Source organism: Maniola hyperantus, chromosome 7, assembly GCF_902806685.2.
Source record: "Maniola hyperantus chromosome 7, iAphHyp1.2, whole genome shotgun sequence".
Lineage (NCBI taxonomy): Eukaryota > Metazoa > Arthropoda > Insecta > Lepidoptera > Nymphalidae > Maniola > Maniola hyperantus.
Window position 1 is genome coordinate 2,455,323 of NC_048542.1, and position 17,100 is coordinate 2,472,422.

The window sequence follows — 17,100 nt, forward strand, 5'->3', positions numbered from 1 at the left end:
TGTTTTTGTAATAGATGGTAGGTATCGCATCTGAGATCCATTACTGTAAGTGCTATGCTTCGAATATTCTGTGGCACGGTTTAAGTAAATTTGAATTTTGTGCTTGCTTTTCTCAGTAGAACCTGAACTCAACTCAAATTAAAATATTTCTTCCAAAGTCCGAGGTAGAGTTTTAACCTTGTTTTAACAGTATTTTAACAGGCAAAGCGCTTAGTCTGCGGTCCGCAGGCGGTCCGGGTGGGAGCGGGTGCGTCCTGTGGGGCAATCAGTATGTAAAACAAACTCTTCTTTAAAAGAAACTGTTAGGAAGATGCGGGGACGCGTCCTGATCGAGAGCGTGTAGGAGAGTATGGTATCGCGCCCGCTGACGGCCTTTTGTGAGAGATATAGCTCTGTCTCGTTTTAACTCTATCTTAGGTCTAAGCTAAGTCAGAGTTCGCTCTATAGATCTCACCCTTACTCTAAAGCCTTACTCATTTTACAGTTGAGTCGGATTGGAGTTGGCGTCGAGTTTGGGCAACTAAAGTAAACTGCGGCGCAGGTAGGTTTGACGTAGTATTTTATTTACACACATACTTTATTTTCAGACTATATGGTACAATTTTTACACTGTTTTTTGAAACCAACCTGATTTTTTATAACGTATATATACTTACTGACAATTTTAATTTAATATACCTTATATTTTTAGAAATATTTAATTTTTACTTACAATGGATGATTGCAAAAAGATAATTTCTAAATGGGAAATGCCAAGTGTGAGTAGAAGAAAAATGAATGAAAGTGCAAACAAGTGCTACGAAGTGTCGTAGCACACGTAGGAAGTGTCCTAGCGTAGCATGGTGCTACTAAAACATGGTACGTCGTAACCATGTCGTAGCGCCCTAGCTCACGTCCAAACTCCAAAGACGCCACAATGTACTCTGATATTTAACAGGTTTCCCCGCGATGCGAGGTAGTTTCTCCGTTTTTATAGTATACCCAGGTGTTTAATTACAGGAATTCGACGAGCCTACAGCTGATTCAGTGGCTCGCATAGAAAACAACTCAAATGTATTGGGAATCATGTTTTTCCGCCAAAGTATGTACTTAACCTGTGTATTAACATTAAGTAGATATCGTGAATTATCGATTCATGAAAACTGCAGCTTAAAATGCTATAGCTTGATGCACTCCTTTTGGAAAAATTATTTTGACTAAAGCCACCAGTACCCTTATTATAAATGCGAAAGTGTTTGTTTGTTTGCTGGTTTGTTGGCTTGTCCTTCAATCACGTCGCAACGGATCCACGTGATTTTTTGCATGGGTATAGTTAAAAGCCTGGATAGTGACTTAGGCTACTTTATATCCCGGAAAATCAAAGAGTTCCCGCGGGAATTTGAAAACATAAATCCACGCGAACGAAGTCGCCAAAATCAGCTAGTCAAAAACGACTGCTCCACTCCACTCCCTAAAACATCACATTTTAACAGATCTTGTGGAAATGTGCACGGCCCCAGAGAACATGGCGCAGACATTGTCAACCAACCTGCCAGCACTATCATCTACCGTCCAACAAGCCATTGGAGAAATTGTAACTGATATTATTATTTCTAGGATTCCGTACCTCAAAAGGAAAAACGGAATCCTTATAGGATCACTTTGTTGTCTGTCTCAAGAAACCTACAGGGTACTTTCCGTTGCCCTAGAATCATGAAATTTGGCAGGTAGGTAGGTCTTATATTAGACAGAAGGGGAAAAATCTGAAAACCGTGAATTTGTGGTTACATCACACAAAAAAAATTAAATTGTGGAAATGTGTGTGTAAATGTACTAATAATTAGTGTTTTCAATTTTCAAAGTCAGATAACTATATCAAGTGGGGTATCATATGAAAGGGCTTCACTTCTGCATTCTAGAACAGATTTTTATTTATTTTGTGCACCCTCGGTGCGCGAGCCTGACTCGCACTTGGCCGGTTTTTTATAGACACTAAACAAACCCTATAGTAGGTACCCGGCAGTAAATATCGAGCTTTGGAAAGAAAATAAATATCGACAGTTTATCGGTATCTATCGGTATTTATCAGCAGAACATCGTCTTTGCTGTTGAAACTGAAAAGTTAAGCGATAAAACGTCACATTGGTATAAAGTGACAGAGACGAAGCTCTACAAATCCGAAGATCCTGATCATCTCTTTCTTGATTTGATGTTTGATATTTGGTACCTTGACAGGACGTACTAGACGAGTTGGTCGCGTACCGTGTCTTGACCAACAAGATTGAAATCTTAGTGGTCGTGGATCAGCTCTTCGCCGCTTGCGTCGTGCAGAAACACCGTAATAAGAAACATAGGTAGGTAATATGAGAAATAAGTGCTTACTTACTATATTATTTAATTACTAGTTGTAACCAGGGATGTTACGGGAGTGGTTATATCAGAACCGAATTTGGAACCGGAGTTTTTAATTTGGTTATATCGGAACCGGAATCGGATGCGGAGGCAGCAGATAAGATGTGATGGCGGGTCATAGAAAATAAAATTACACACATTTAATCATCAGTTATTTCTAACTAAGTATCAGTTCAAAACATAATACAGATAGGTGTATACTGTATAGGTACCTGTAAAATAAAAATCGAATCTTAAAATCTTAAACAGTACCTACCTACTAGTAGTGAAGCTAAGCATCATCAGCATATTCGACCTCCGATATATGTAACTTCCGATTAAAATTTATTGGAAACGAAATCGGAACCCAAGGTGCAAAATCAATCAGAAGTTCCGACCTTTCGGAATCGGAATCGAACGTCCGTAACGTCTTTAGTTTAAACTAATAATAGTAATAGAATCACTTGGCTGTTTAACCAAAAAAATTAACTATAATGTTTTTACAGATAATTATATCTACCTAGCAGCTAAATACTTATATCAATTGTACAATACAACTTTGCTATGAAGATATTAACAAATCTATTGAAGGATTCACACGATGAGTGGCTCGTTCAAACTGTAAGATTTGTATTTTATTAAACTTTTTTGTGCTTTTCCTTATGAAAGTTAGGTTATCTAAGTGAATTCAGTGAATATAATAAATGGATACTGATTTATTCCTGCCCTTGATTGTTAATTCTTGGATTTGTAAGATAATGATACGTAGTTAATTAAATTAATACAACCTTACAGACAGCGTCTCTGAACAAGGTCAACCCTGTAGTTGACAGAATTATGGAGGACGACTCCGTTGAAGGGGTCATCATGACTAATAAAGAAGGTTTTTTTTATATCTATTTTCTATATAAAAAAATGAGTTGTGTTTGTGCTATGCGTTGCTAAACCATTGATCAGATTGTGATGAAACTTTGATAGGGTGCTCTGAGGACGCCCGATAGGGTTTCTGGTACAAAAAATCTGCACTGATGATGCAGGGGGTACACGTACAGCACTCCTAAACCATAGGGATTCAGGAATTGTTTCTGGTGAAATAATAAAAATTATGTTTCACTACACATCTCAACAACAAGCTCATGCGTCATTACTATTTCTATAACTGTTCAAATTTCTGTGATCTTAGCCACTTTTAGGGTTCCGTACTCGAAGGGCGCTAACGGGACCCTATACTAAGCCTCCGCTGTCCGTCCGTCCGTCCCATGAACCCTACCTACTTAGTAAATATACTTAGAGTTGAAATTTTCACAGAATGTGTTTTCTATTGCTGTTATAACGAGAAATAAAAAAAAAACATAATGGCTGACTTGAAAATTAAAGTGTTATTTCTTGTAGGTGGCTACGAGTGCGAGTCCGACTCGCAATTGATCAGATGTTTTTTTTTTCTATTTAAAAGCCACAATTTACTCAAAATCTTAATATGATTAATTTTACTAGGTAGGTACCTACCTAAAAAAAAGGTGATAAACTACTGATTTGCAATATTCCTACCTAGACATAACTCAGTAGTTATGGAATCTTTCCAAAAATTACATAAAAGTGTTGCTTCGAATTAGCTTTGACTTTAATAACAATTAGGTAGTTGGTAGAAGAAATCTCTCCTTAATCATAATTATTGTCACAGAGTTCGTGAACAACTATCGTCCCATTGAAACTTTTGTTTTTCCGCGGGAGAATAGGTAAGTACAGTACGCAGCCGAAAGTAATGTACATCGACCTTTAGAAGGAGATAGCAGATTTGTAGAGCGTTGTCCCTGTCGTTGAGACCGACCTAACGTCATATAGGTATGAGTGACAGAGGCAACGCTCTACAAAACCGAAATGTTATTCTAAAGGCCGATGTACATTACTTTCTGCAGCGTAATATACCTACTAACTTTTTAATGAAATTGCCAAACATCTTCCAAGTTTGCTTGCTTCCATCTTAGACTGCATTATCACTTACCACCAGGTGAGATCGCAGTCAATGACTATCTTGTATCGGAATAAAACAAATTAAATCGGTCAAGTGGGACTCGGACTCGCACATGAAGGGTTCTGTACCATCGTACTAGTTTTTTTTTTTTTGTGATGCAACCACAAATTTACGATTTCCGGATTTTTCCTTTCCTATTTTTGCTATGAGACAGTGCTACCTGCCAAACATGATTCTAGGTCAACGAAAAGTACCCTATAAGTTTTGATACCCTTGACCGGTCTTGACAGACACGACAGACGGACAGACAACGAAGAATGGTCCTATAGATGTTCCTTTTTTTCTCTGGAGATACGGAACCCTAAAAATTACTCAAATAATATTGGGGATTTCTTGGGATGATGCATTTGTTCTTCAGCTCATCTAATCTAGTTGGCTAGTTAATATGGTTATAATAATAGCTAGTTACCACTCTACCGGCAAGGCCTTGCTGCCAAGCGATTTAGCGTTCCGGTACGATGCCGTGTAGAAACCAAAGGGTTTAATAAAAACTGATACCCCTTCCAGGTTAGCCCGCTTCCATCTTATACTGCATCATCACTTACCACCCCACCAGATGAGATTGCAGTCAAGGGCTAACTTGTATCATATTTTTTTTAATCTGTTTCAGGAGCGCCAGTGCTTACCAACATGAACGTGGTCGGCGCCACCCACTACGGCTTTGCGATGCGACGCCTCGGCTACATGACACACCTCAGCGTCACAGAGATTGTAATCTATTTGTTCTTACAATATGCGGCATAAAATAATGTACAGTGCGACAAGGCTTTCTTGGCGCGCAACGAAAATCCGAACTAACGTTGCCGTCAAGTGTTCTCTTAAGGATATCTTTCCACCAGAGATGTGCTATACAGCTATGCTGCGAAGATGTGAAATCTACGCTAGAAAAATATGTAGGTAACCGTTTTCATCAATACTAAGCTATGTACTTGTGCGAGGAAGATGCGCTATACCATGCTATACACATTAATATAATTGGAATTTGGAGGGGAAAACTGATGCTGGAAGGGTAGAGGGATACTTGTTGTATTGTCTTATTAAAATAATAATATTTTACAGGACCCATTCGACGAAGTGTTAGTTTTAAGAATAAAAACGAAAAAATTGGAAGTGATGGTGGTGCCCTACTCAGAATTCAACATCCTAGTACTGCAGCACGCAAGAGCCAGTAAGAAAATGCCTAATCGTACAAAACAAAATGAAAAAAAGACAAAATGATCAGAAAGTAAAGAACTATATTTTAGTTGTAGGTACCTACAGTTGATCCTAATTTTGTATTTGCTTTATTTTAAAAATAAATAATAATGAACAAACCAAGAAATTATTTACTAAATAATGCCCGCGACTTCGTCCGCGTGGATTTAGGTTTTTAAAAATAACGTGGGAACTCTTTGATGTTACTCTCCGTCCTTTCAACTATCTCTACGCCAAAAATCAAGTCGATTGGTTGCTTAGTTAGGGTGTGAAGGAAGGATAAACAAACAAACACACTTTCGCTTTTATAATATTATAGAATAGATTTACTGTTTTTTTCTAATACATATAAATTAAATGATGTATTCCGTCGTCTGAATCTAGTACTATTATCTCTTCTGTGTATGAATATTATAATGAATTAATTTAGCTGTAATATTCAATATTCCTGAATTCAACGTCCTATATTACAAAGTACTCTGTGGTCCAACCCTAGATTGTGGCACACAAAATGACGCACGCACACATCCAAGGTTGAACCAATATTGTGACAATTGTTTGTCCATTATTCGCACCAATGTTTGGCAATAGTTGCCAAGCAATTGGTCTCAATGTTGGTTCTTGTTAATAATATTTTTAATTCTGGCAATAATTTAATTTAAAATGACCAATCACATCGCGTCAGATATGCGTCGGAAGTTCCGCCATATTTGCGCTTTCCTCTATTGACTCTATGACATTTCGGCGTCACCCGGCTGACTGACGCCAACAGTGTAATTTTAATTATTTAGGTGAATATTTGCAGTGGTATCGATATTTATAAGAATTTAGTGAATAAAGTACAAATATGGCAGACAAATACGATAAAAACGGATACAACAGCAGCGATTTCAAAAGAAACGCTGGTCAAGAAGCGCCAGACGAACACCTAGAACAAGATGGCGAGGAGGGGGCAAAAATTAATGAAAAAGCCGGCGAATACATTCGGGAACTGTTGAGCGAGAAAATTAAACTCAACGCTGGAAAATTTCCAGTGTCGACCAGACTTATTGACCAGGGTACGTTCAAATTTACCTCCATGTATTTATGCACTTATCGATAACGTCAAAAGATGTCTTGCTAAAAAAAACTATTAAAAACAGAAATAATAAATGTTTTGTTACACAAAATCATAATAATCATATTGCTCAGTAGGTCCCATATTTCATCCCCAAAACAAGTAAAGGTACTTAGCGAAGCTATTTCCCGCGTGCTTATGTGACATGGTGGTGAAACATGCATCAAGTTGATTTTCTTAAAACCTAGGAATTCGCTATGTGATAAATATGCTTGCTTGACTGAAATGCAAAGGTCTAATCTCAAGTCGCATTATTGTCTATCAAAAGAATCCTTAACTTGGAAGTTTATATCAAGTTAAAATAATGAGGTCACTGAACTTATTTTCTGACCTTCGTGGTGTTATGGTGACAGGTGTATATTGTAGGGGAAGTGGGGCAGATAGATGCAAGGGGCACGTTTACACCAAAGATATATGTCTCTACTATAGAGTGCGTACCCACTATTTTGATATTATAGCGGTAATATTCACTGAAAAGAGTTTCATTTGCACTTTACATATTATTATCTGTAATTTCTAGTTGAAGGAATCACGAAAGCATGGGTTAGTGAGGCAATTGGCTAGTATAATATCTATCTAAACAATTCTATTAAATCTAATCGAATTAAACAAAATATTTTTCATATTTTGTTGTAGAAGTAGCAAAAGTACAGGCAACAGGCAGGATACCAGCCAGAGACCTGAAATATGTGGACGTGTACAGGGAGAAACCTGTCAAAGTTGCTGTCAAAGTACTGGTGCCCATTAAAGAACACCCTAAGGTATAAAACTATTTCTTAACATTTATCTGTACCTATACTGTATAAAATTCAAAGTCCTGACTGACATATATATCAACGCACAGCCGAATGCTGGTCCTAGGGACATGAAATTTGGAGGGTGTGTTCTTTGTGCGAGACTAGGTGTCCACTAATAAAGGATTTTTCGAAATTCCACCCTTTTGTGGGTTAAATGGGGGTTTGAAATTTATGTAGTCCATGCAGATGAGCAGAAGCTAGTTTATAATCTATACACTTTACTATTATATAAAGAGGTAATGTTGTTAAGTTTGTTTGTAGGGGGTAATCTTTGGAACTACTGAACCGATTTTAAAAATTCTTTCACCAGTAGAAAGCTACATTATTCCTGAGTGACATAGGCTATATGAGATCTTTAAATACCTAAATCAACTATTTTATTTTAAAAGGAAAACTGACTGACTGGCATATCAACTTGCTACTCAAACACTGAAACTAGAAGAGATGCCATTCGGAATAGAATTAAAATTTTATTGATTCTGTCTAAAAAAGCTGTGGTAGCATAATGGTTAAGGCGTCCGCCTTCAAGTCAGGGATTCGATCCCGGGTATGCACTTCTAACTTTTTGGATTTACATGCGTTTTTAAGTCATTAAAATATCACTTGATTTAACGGTGAAGGAAAACATCGTGAGGAAACCGGCATGCCTGAGAGTTCTCCATGATGTTGAAGAACTCGGCCGTGTGAAGTCTGCCAGTCTGCACTTGGCTAGTTTCTCTCAGAACGAGGAGGGTCTAGGTTAGTTAGGACATAGTCTACCACACTGGTAAAGTGCAGACTTCAAAGTTCACACACATTTAAGAACAAAAGAAAATTATGAAGAAGTCTCAAACTTACAACAAAAATTGCCTAAAACGCTCATTACTCTGAAAAGATATTAAGTCATTTTCCACTACAATAGTTAAACAGCATAATATGTAAAAGCATGAACTGTACTAACATAGTTAATTTTGTTCCAGGTGAACTTCATAGGCAAGTTGATGGGCCCCAAGGGCACCACCATGAAGCAGCTGCAGGAAGAGACCATGTGCAAGATGGCAGTGCTGGGCAGGGGCTCCATAAGGGACAGGTTAGTTCCAATAACTTGTAAGTCCAATTTTATTTAATTGAATTTTTTTCCAAGGATTATACACAACACAATATGACCTGTTGCTTGTACATTCTTCTATAGGTAATGATTTCACAACTTGTTTTTATATAAGTCACTAGCTTATGCTTGCGATTTCGTCCGCGTGGACTACACAAATTTCAAACCCCTATTTCACCCCCTCAGGGATGGAATTTTCAAAAATCCTTTGTTAGCGGATGGCTTTGTTATAATAGCTATCAGCATGCCAAATTTCAGCCGGATCCGTCCAGTAGTTTGAGCTGTGCGTTGATATATCAGTCAGTCAGTCAGTCACTTTTTCGTTTTATATAATTAGACTAGCTTATGCTCGCGATTTCGTCCGCGTGAACTACACAAATTTTAAACCCATATTTCACCCCCTTAGGGGTTGAATTTTCAAAAATCCTTTCCTAGAGGATGCCTACGTTATGATAGCTATCTGCTTGCCAAATTTCAGCCTGATCCGTCCAGTAGTTTGAGCTGTGCGTTTATAGATCAGTCAGTCAGTCGCTTTTTCCTTTTATATATTTAGATAATATATACTAACTTATAGACTACTATCCACGTGGACAAAGTTACAGGTATCATTAGTCATGGCTAGTATTCCTCTTTTTCCGCCAAATAAGCATTAAGCTTATGAGGCCTGTGTTAGGAGAAGGCACAACTGTGGTGCAATGGCTAAGACTTAAACTGTCAACCTTTGGGATAAAAAGGTTCTGGGATACTACCACATTATCCCCTGATGATGATTACCATTATCTTTGGACCATTATCATTATCCATTTCAGACAAAAAGAAGAAGAATTGAGGAATTCACTGGACCCCAAGCACGCTCACCTGATAGACGAGCTGCATGTAGAGATTTCAGCATTAGCGCCACCTGCCGAGGCGCATGCGAGGATCGCATATGCACTGGCAGAGGTCAAGAAATACCTCATACCAGACCCTGCTGATATGATGCGACCTCCTCCGCATATGCATCGCGAGATTATGGAGAGAGGTAATAATTTACTTAATAGTCATCATCAACCCATCGCCGGCGCACTACTGAAGTACAGGTCTCATCAAGATGAGAAATGCTTAGGCTATAGTCTGCCACACTGGCACATTGAGACCTCACACACCTTTGAGAACATTATGGAGAACTCTCAGGCACTTCTTCACCATCAAAGCAAGTGATTAGCTCTGAAAAGTTAGAAGTGCATGCCCAGGATTAACCCCCAACCTCTAGTATCTACTACAAGCGAAATAATTGTATATATACCAGTCGGTATTATCCCTCCCCACACCCCACAGGATAGCTCTGTCTAGATTATATTTTCAGTCATTCAGACTCCATCAACAGTCTAAACTATTTCTTTAGATTGTAGTACTGAAAGATCATTCGATAACTCCGCGTCAATGGTTCATATAAAATGACTGCTCACTGTGTACTTGCGGAGTAAATTATTTATCACTTGGTGGTTGAAGTGAGCCACAACTGCCTTCTTTCTGTACCGGAAAGAGATTTTTAATACTTTTTACACTTCCAGGTATACCCCTGCATGTTTTATTTGCCTAATAATAGTTATACTCATTAGTTTACTTTAACATCTTCATTATTAATTTAGTTTACATTATTTATTTTCATCTTTGGTTAATTACTATTATAGAACTTTTGAGGGGCCAAAAATAATTCTATACCCAACTATAGGCCCTCAAACTTATGTGTATGTCCATCTAAATGCATAACAAAAACTGGACAAATCAAAATATACTGTGTTATAAAAACTATCAAACTGCCATTTATTAAATACAAATTTAAACTAAACAACATATAAAAAGTAACTTATAAACTAAACTCAAGAAACTAGTAATCACAAGGAAATGTAGTTTCACTCAAAGACAGTGAAGAATATGGTGTACTAAGTGATCAAATATTGGTAAAATTTAACCTAGTGTACAGCATAATAGAAACAGTAGGTGAGATTTTGAAAATGCAAATTCTTCACCAGACTTGGCGACACAACGACGACAACTACTACAATCGCCCCAACAGGGCAACAACGCCACACTTAAGATAATACAGGAAAAAAACTACACTTAACACTAAAATTATCAAAAAAATAAATTCTTCAACAACAATAAAGTATGGGTGAAGATAGTAAGCACAGGGTAATCAAAACAATAAGATTATAAATGGATGTTGAAGAATATGTGAACTAAGTAATTAAATGGGTGTACAGAGTAATCAAAGCACAATGGTAAAGTTACACTGGCAAATTTGGTGACGAAGAACATGAGGTAAACTTAGTAATCAAAGTGGTGTACAGAGTAATCGAAGAACAGTAGTTAGGCTAGATTGACCTATCTATTGGGTGATAAGGATAAACAAAGTAATGAAATGGGTGACCACATAATCAAATACACTGTAGTTAGGTACCTACTTTGAATAACTTATTTGATTTTGAAAATGGAGTGTATGAAGTAACCAAATGGATGACCAAGTAATCAAATGGGTGTACAAAGTAAACAAATGGGTGTACAACGTAATCAAATGGGTGTACGACGTAATCAAGTGGATTAATTACCACGCAATCAAATGTGTGTGTACAAGTAATCAAATGGGTGTACAAAGTAATCAAACGGGTGACCAAATAATCAATTAGGTGTATAAAGTAATCAAATGGGTGACGAAATAATGAAATGGGTGTATAAAGTAATCAAATAGGTGACCAAGTAATAAAAGGGGTGTACAAAGTGATCAATGCACAGTAGCTAGGCAAAATTGAAACAGTGCCACTTTTTCCGCCAGATTTTGGGACACCGCGCCGGCCCCTCCTACAAACGCCCTCCCAGGGCCACGCAGCACGTAAGCTCACACTAATTAATAAAATTGATCACACTATTACAAACTAATCTACGTACATATATCATGTCATTGAATTGTTACAAAATGAAAGCTAAAATCGAAATACATATCGAAAATTGCAAACGCGGCAGAAATCTAACCCAAATCAGAAACAAAAATAAAAATTTCGGAAAGGTCTTCCTCCGACCTTTGTTTGAGTCATCAAGAAGTTGATAAATAAAATAAGAACACTGCTATCTTACGCTAAAATGTATTATTGTATCAATAGGGAATATGCGTGTAGTGCACAAATATTTTTTCCCTACTTTTATCCTGGCAAATCAAAGAATTCCCACCCTACCCTATTGACTGATTGAGAATGAATGCAGTGCAGTGATAAAGTGTGGACAGTTCTGGTACAGAATCTTTAAAATAAACTGAAATGAAGGTTCCAATGTATTTCTATCCTTTCCATAATACTCCCTGCGGAAAAGGATAGCACTAGATTTGGACCTGTCAATTCAGTTTTGAGATTGTGTAAAATAGAATAATTAGCCACTACAGGCTGACAAGAAGGTTTATATACACCCGGCGTGTAAGTTCAATTATTCAATCCGATATGTATTTCGACTTTAAAATTCCCTTCGAACTTTTAGAAAACTAATAGTCGACTGAATGGGCGCATTTGTCCGCCAGATTCGAGGCCCGAAAGTCCGCCAGATACAGGGGCGGAGCGATGGGCCCTTCTCGAAACGCCCCAGAGCAAGAACGTGGTGTACCGCGCTTGCACCGTCACAAAACGCTCCTATTCCTACCAGAACCCCGTAGTTAGTGCAGGTGCGCCCTTGACTTGACACTTTTACTTGAACGAATTAATGACTGGACACGTTTTGCTTCAAAACACGGGCAAGTGCGAGTCGGACTCGCACACAAAGGGTTCCGTACCGTCGTACAAGATATACTTAACACTTTAATGTAGAACACTGCAAGTTAATGACGGACTGCGCCACCTATAAGTTTCTTGACGACACGACAGACAGACAGACAACAAAGTGATTCTATAAGTTTTCCTTTTGAGGTACGAATGAAATGATTTTCAAGCCCCGCAGAATTTGTTCCCGTTCCCGTTCCTGTTCTCAGAATTTCCCTTGGGGAATTAGAGACCCAAATTACAGTTGAACCAAATTAAAAAGTGAGTATTTTTAAGATGGATGGTGTATGATATGAATAGCCGCTGTCAAACTGCATTTTTTTTATTTATTTTTTATTTTATTGTAAAAGGCCCCTAAATTAAGATAAAATTGTACTCAAAAGCAAAATATTAACTATAGGTTGCTAGAAATTTTACAATTTCGTCATTATTTTCGGGTTTTTATTATCTCCAGACAATGTTTTGACAGTCATTGTGCGTTGGTTAGTGGTAAATGCGAAAATGGTTGAATAACGTGTCCTGTAGTTAATTCGTTCAAGCCCTTTAAAAACGAACACGACACTGGGGGACCATTCTTCAACTAAATACTTTTTCACATAAACCAGGGACCAAAATTCACTCACGAACACATACACTAAAAAGCCTGCAAATTGGCTTATATTGAAAAAAAAATTCATTCATATACTTATACAAATTAAATAATTTAACTGCTATAACACACCAATGACATTCAAAATTTTATTGTTGTTTCCTAATTTCGTTTTTATTTTATTTTTTGTTGATTTTAATTTTAAAATAATTAACAAACACTACTATGTTTTAAACTATGATAATTTTAAAATACAGATGACTGTGAATGCCATTTCTTAAATGATGTCTAAGGATATCCATTTGTTATAGGAGATAGAGGTTATTGAAAAATTCTCTTCCTGCAAGTTTCACACAATCATAAAATAAATAACCTTACACAACTAACCACCAAACACTACAATGGTAAAATTACTTGAACAGGCCACCAAATGTTTGAATGAAATCAAGAAAAAACAGGTTACCTCTTTTCTAAATTTTGGTTGTACATAAATCTCAAAAATAAACTGACGACTTGAATTATTTATTAGTGCTACTTTAAGACCTGCCAATTTATTTTATAAGTTTATGTACAACAAGGATAGTTGAATCCAATTATCCTTTAAAATGTGATCTTGGGGAGCACATTGAGCCATCTATCCTTGGATAAAACACCTGATAATAATTATATTAAACCTGAATCAAAAGCCACAGTATCTGGGAGCCTACTACATTATTATTGAGAACTGCCTCGTTGGTGTGGTAGTCAGCTTCTTATCATTGCAGATCATGAGCTTCTGTGTTTGAGTTTTGGATTGGGTCAAAATAAATTGGGTTTTTCTGATAAGAAATTCTCATTAGCAACCCGGAATTGGAAGTTAGCATTGTTGCACTTTTGTGCATCAAAGAGTATGTAAAGCCGTCGCTCCTGCGCCTAATTTTTCTTCGGATCATGTCGGATTGAGAGTAAGGGAATAGAGAGTGCACCTTTGTTTGAGCACACACTTGTGCACTATATGTCCTGCGCATTGGTCAATGTACGTTTTGATTAGCATGGGCAACTACAGATGACGATTGACGAGGGCCTGGGTGCAATCCCCAGGTTGGGCCAAAAATTGTTAGGTACAGGGTTTCCTCAAGAAAGAATTGAGTTGACTGCCGCCGTGGCCGACACTCGGTCAGGTAGACATTATCCCAAGAAAATCTCTTCCATTACGTGATTGAGTCACGACCCTATAAAATGAAGAATACGACGCTATTATGGCACAGGTTTTGTTCCAGACGCGCCCCCGCATGCGCCGCAGCGGCCACCGCGCCCGCCCACTGTTCCCCGCATGCCGCCGCAGGGCATGCGCGGCATGCCGCCTAAGACCAAGGTGCTCAGCATTCTTGACAGGGCACGCTCCGCCATGGAGACGTCCTACCCGTACGAAGACCCGTACGCGGCGCCGGAACCGCATGTCAGACAGGTGATCTTGTCATTTCTATAGGTTTCTAATAATCTCAGTGCCGTTTATTAACAGACTTCGGCTGCCAATTTGAGGTATGTAATTGTTTGCCGTTTTGTTTTTGTACACAAATCGCCAAACTGAATTAGATGAAAAGCAACTAATCCCACTAGCCACTTCCCACCTGTCATTCATGTCACATTGATTGTTGGATAGAAGCAGGCATACCTCTGCGGAACTCCATAATATTATACAGGGAACTACAAGCTACCAATCTATATGGTACAAGGTGCAGTATGCGATATGTATAGTACACGTCAGGTCGAGATAGCAATCGGGAAATTAACGCCCCGCACGTCACTCGCGCTCGCCCGCACCGGGTAAGCGCGGGGGGCTGTGCTGGTGTGCGTCGCCCCGACTCATACCCCGATTGTCATCTCGACCTGCCGCAGACTATACCGTCTGTTCTCCCACTACTACTAAAGAAGCAGGAAAGGCAAGCAATACTCCACCATACACCACCACACATGTTCCAGAATACATTCTACATTACGTTTCATTCCAACAATGAAGCATCGTCAGGACATGTAGTGCATTGTGGAGTGAATTTATTCCTCAGTTGCAGTTATTTTGCAATTAAGAATCGGCCTTAAATTATATATCCACTCAGATATGGAAATAGTCCTGCTGATGTTTTTGCTGTGCTTGAATTTGTTCTCTACAATTTCCAGGGGCCGCGTGGTCCCCCGCGCGCGCCTGAGCCGGACTACTACAGCTACGAGCGTGGCCAGGACCGCTTCTACGAGGACGATTCGAGCTATTACAAGGACGAGCAGCGTGAATACAAGGCCTCGGCCCGCGACGTGGGGACCCGCCGCCCGGGCCCCGGGCCCTCGCACGCGCGCCACTACCAGCGCGCCTCGCCCTACCAGCGCGCGCCCAAGTAGTACCCAGACCGTTCGTATTTTACTAGTGCGTCGATCGGACACGGTTCAAGCTTTTAACGTACTAAACTTTGAAATTAACGCGGTTGAAGTTTTAAAAAATTGAGTAATATATTCCGTTCCCTCCCAATCTGATTATGACTAAAGAAAACGGATTGCATAAAAAATTAAGTCACTAAAAACTTATAAGTTTCGCGATTGCAAGGCCTCCGCGCACTACGTAGGGGCTCGCTGACACGCGTACCAGCGCGCGCCCGGCAAGGGAGCCCTGCGAGTACAAGGCCTTAAGCGCGCGACGCGACATAGGGACTCTTCGACGCACGTACCGTTCACGTCCAACTAGTACCCGGACCGTTGAAATAGTGCGTCGATCGGGCACGGTTCATTTTTCGACGTACTAAACTTTAAAATTAACACAGTTGAAGTTTAAAAAATTTAGAGAACTGTATTTCCATAAGTAGTTCCCTGATAATCTGATTATGACTGGGGGAAATAGATTTTATGAAAAAAACATGCATAGGAAAAAAATAGAGTCACTAATACTTAGAATTTAAAAACTAATAAAAAAACGTTTGAAGAATGTGCAAATAGCTTGGTAATCTCAATTTAAAATTTCGTACCCTTTTACATTTAAAAAATATTTAAAATCAAGTTGAGCTCAAGTTCATAAATAAATTAAAATGATTAAAAAAAATCCATGAGTTAACTATTGAGATGAGTTGAGATAACTATTTGTTAATATAAGAACATTAATAAGACTAATTTATTGATAGATTTATTTTGTGTGAAACAAAATAAGTCACTTTTGCTTTCTAATCAACAACTAAAAATATTAACATTGATTTTTTCGAGTCAAAAGTCCGATTCGAGGCACAGATTTGATTTGCTTCTTTTATTATGTTCACTTTACTTTTGTTTTATTTGCCATTTTCTTAAGTTACAAATTTCAATGGTTTTTTTAGTGATATTTAAGTTTTTTAACAAAACTGTGTCAATTTTCAGGCCAGCCACACCTCAGAAGAAACGCTCTCAGTAAGTAGCCGGTGAGTAAAAATTACTCAAAATAAATCAGAAAACTGTAATCAAACTAAAAAATTGGAGACAAATACCTGCAGCAAAAAGAAGATTCCAAACTTATGTAATTTAAATATAGAACGAGTTTATAGCATTTAAAAACCCATTGGCACCATACCAATAAAATATGTACTAACTTATAAATCTGCACCATTACTAGAATAATAAAACGCAAACAATTAAAAAAAAATTGTAATATCAATTTTTCTCACCGAAGGAATGAGAGCCATAAACTATAAATGTATGCAACTATGCAATATTCTAATTCTAATATCTTATAATCCTAGAATGGTAGTTATATTAAAGAACAAAAATTATTTTGAAAAAATCGTCTGTAATCTTAAGATCAGTAACTATAAAATGGAATTTTAAAAAGTGACTATTCCTACATGTTTTGATTTAGGTATAAAAACGAAAAAAGCTTAGTTTATAATTAAATATAGTTTCTTAAATATGTAAAACTTAACTTGAGATGGTTTCTTTATTTCGAAACTTTAATAATGTACGACAAACTTTGTGTGTCTTAGAAATAAATAAAATCAAAAACTAATTACGAATTTTAATTACCAAAGTACTGACAAATGGTAAAGGGGAGTCTCTCCAGTGATTCATAAAAAGACTTTATGCCCTATAGATATAACTTTATGAGGAAAAATAAATTATTTTTCCAGTGCAATATCCCCCAAAC

At 37.8% G+C, this 17,100-nt stretch overlaps 2 protein-coding genes across 11 annotated transcripts; both read left to right on the forward strand.

Annotated features, from left to right (window-relative positions):
* The first annotated feature begins 716 nt into the window (after nucleotides 1-716).
* LOC117983936 (dynein light chain roadblock-type 1-like) lies at nucleotides 717-5,706 on the forward strand. Of its 2 annotated transcripts, XM_034970579.2 has the most exons (6): nucleotides 1,065-1,081; nucleotides 2,215-2,333; nucleotides 2,877-2,991; nucleotides 3,166-3,253; nucleotides 5,013-5,113; nucleotides 5,462-5,706. In XM_034970579.2, the coding sequence occupies exons 3-6, from the start codon at nucleotides 2,935-2,937 to the stop codon at nucleotides 5,618-5,620; spliced, it is 405 nt and encodes a 134-aa protein (XP_034826470.1). In that variant the 5' UTR covers nucleotides 1,065-1,081; nucleotides 2,215-2,333; nucleotides 2,877-2,934; the 3' UTR covers nucleotides 5,621-5,706. The 2 variants fall into 2 exon arrangements, with proteins under 2 accessions (XP_034826469.2, XP_034826470.1); XM_034970578.2 differs by lacking the exons at nucleotides 2,877-2,991; nucleotides 3,166-3,253; nucleotides 5,013-5,113; nucleotides 5,462-5,706 and adding exons at nucleotides 717-758; nucleotides 1,473-1,573; nucleotides 4,052-4,107 and having other exon boundaries at nucleotides 1,000-1,081.
* A 616-nt stretch (nucleotides 5,707-6,322) lies between these two features.
* LOC117983547 (KH domain-containing, RNA-binding, signal transduction-associated protein 2-like) lies at nucleotides 6,323-16,962 on the forward strand. Of its 9 annotated transcripts, none has more exons than XM_069499924.1 (9): nucleotides 6,323-6,654; nucleotides 7,350-7,474; nucleotides 8,470-8,579; nucleotides 9,407-9,618; nucleotides 11,413-11,469; nucleotides 12,145-12,285; nucleotides 14,216-14,415; nucleotides 15,126-15,366; nucleotides 16,341-16,962. In XM_069499924.1, exons 1-8 carry the CDS (start codon nucleotides 6,444-6,446, stop codon nucleotides 15,339-15,341), a joined length of 1,272 nt encoding a protein of 423 aa, XP_069356025.1. In that variant the 5' UTR covers nucleotides 6,323-6,443; the 3' UTR covers nucleotides 15,342-15,366; nucleotides 16,341-16,962. The 9 variants fall into 9 exon arrangements, with proteins under 9 accessions (XP_069356025.1, XP_034826015.1, XP_034826014.1 ...); XM_034970124.2 differs by having other exon boundaries at nucleotides 15,126-15,351; XM_034970123.2 differs by having other exon boundaries at nucleotides 15,126-15,337.
* Nucleotides 16,963-17,100: the final 138 nt, after the last annotated feature.

Excerpts from the sequence above, each read along its gene's own strand:
- LOC117983547 (XM_034970123.2), top strand. The coding sequence starts at position 6,444 with ATGGCAGACAAATACGATAAAAACGGATACAACAGCAGCGATTTCAAA. Across the intron at positions 7,475-8,469 it reads CCATTAAAGAACACCCTAAG|GTGAACTTCATAGGCAAGTT; the intron begins GTATAAAACTAT and ends ATTTTGTTCCAG. Across the intron at positions 15,338-16,340 it reads CCCTACCAGCGCGCGCCCAA|GCCAGCCACACCTCAGAAGA; the intron begins GTAGTACCCAGA and ends GTCAATTTTCAG.
- LOC117983936 (XM_034970579.2), top strand. The coding sequence starts at position 2,935 with ATGAAGATATTAACAAATCTATTGAAGGATTCACACGATGAGTGGCTC. Across the intron at positions 2,992-3,165 it reads ATGAGTGGCTCGTTCAAACT|ACAGCGTCTCTGAACAAGGT; the intron begins GTAAGATTTGTA and ends ACAACCTTACAG. Across the intron at positions 5,114-5,461 it reads ACCTCAGCGTCACAGAGATT|GACCCATTCGACGAAGTGTT; the intron begins GTAATCTATTTG and ends AATATTTTACAG.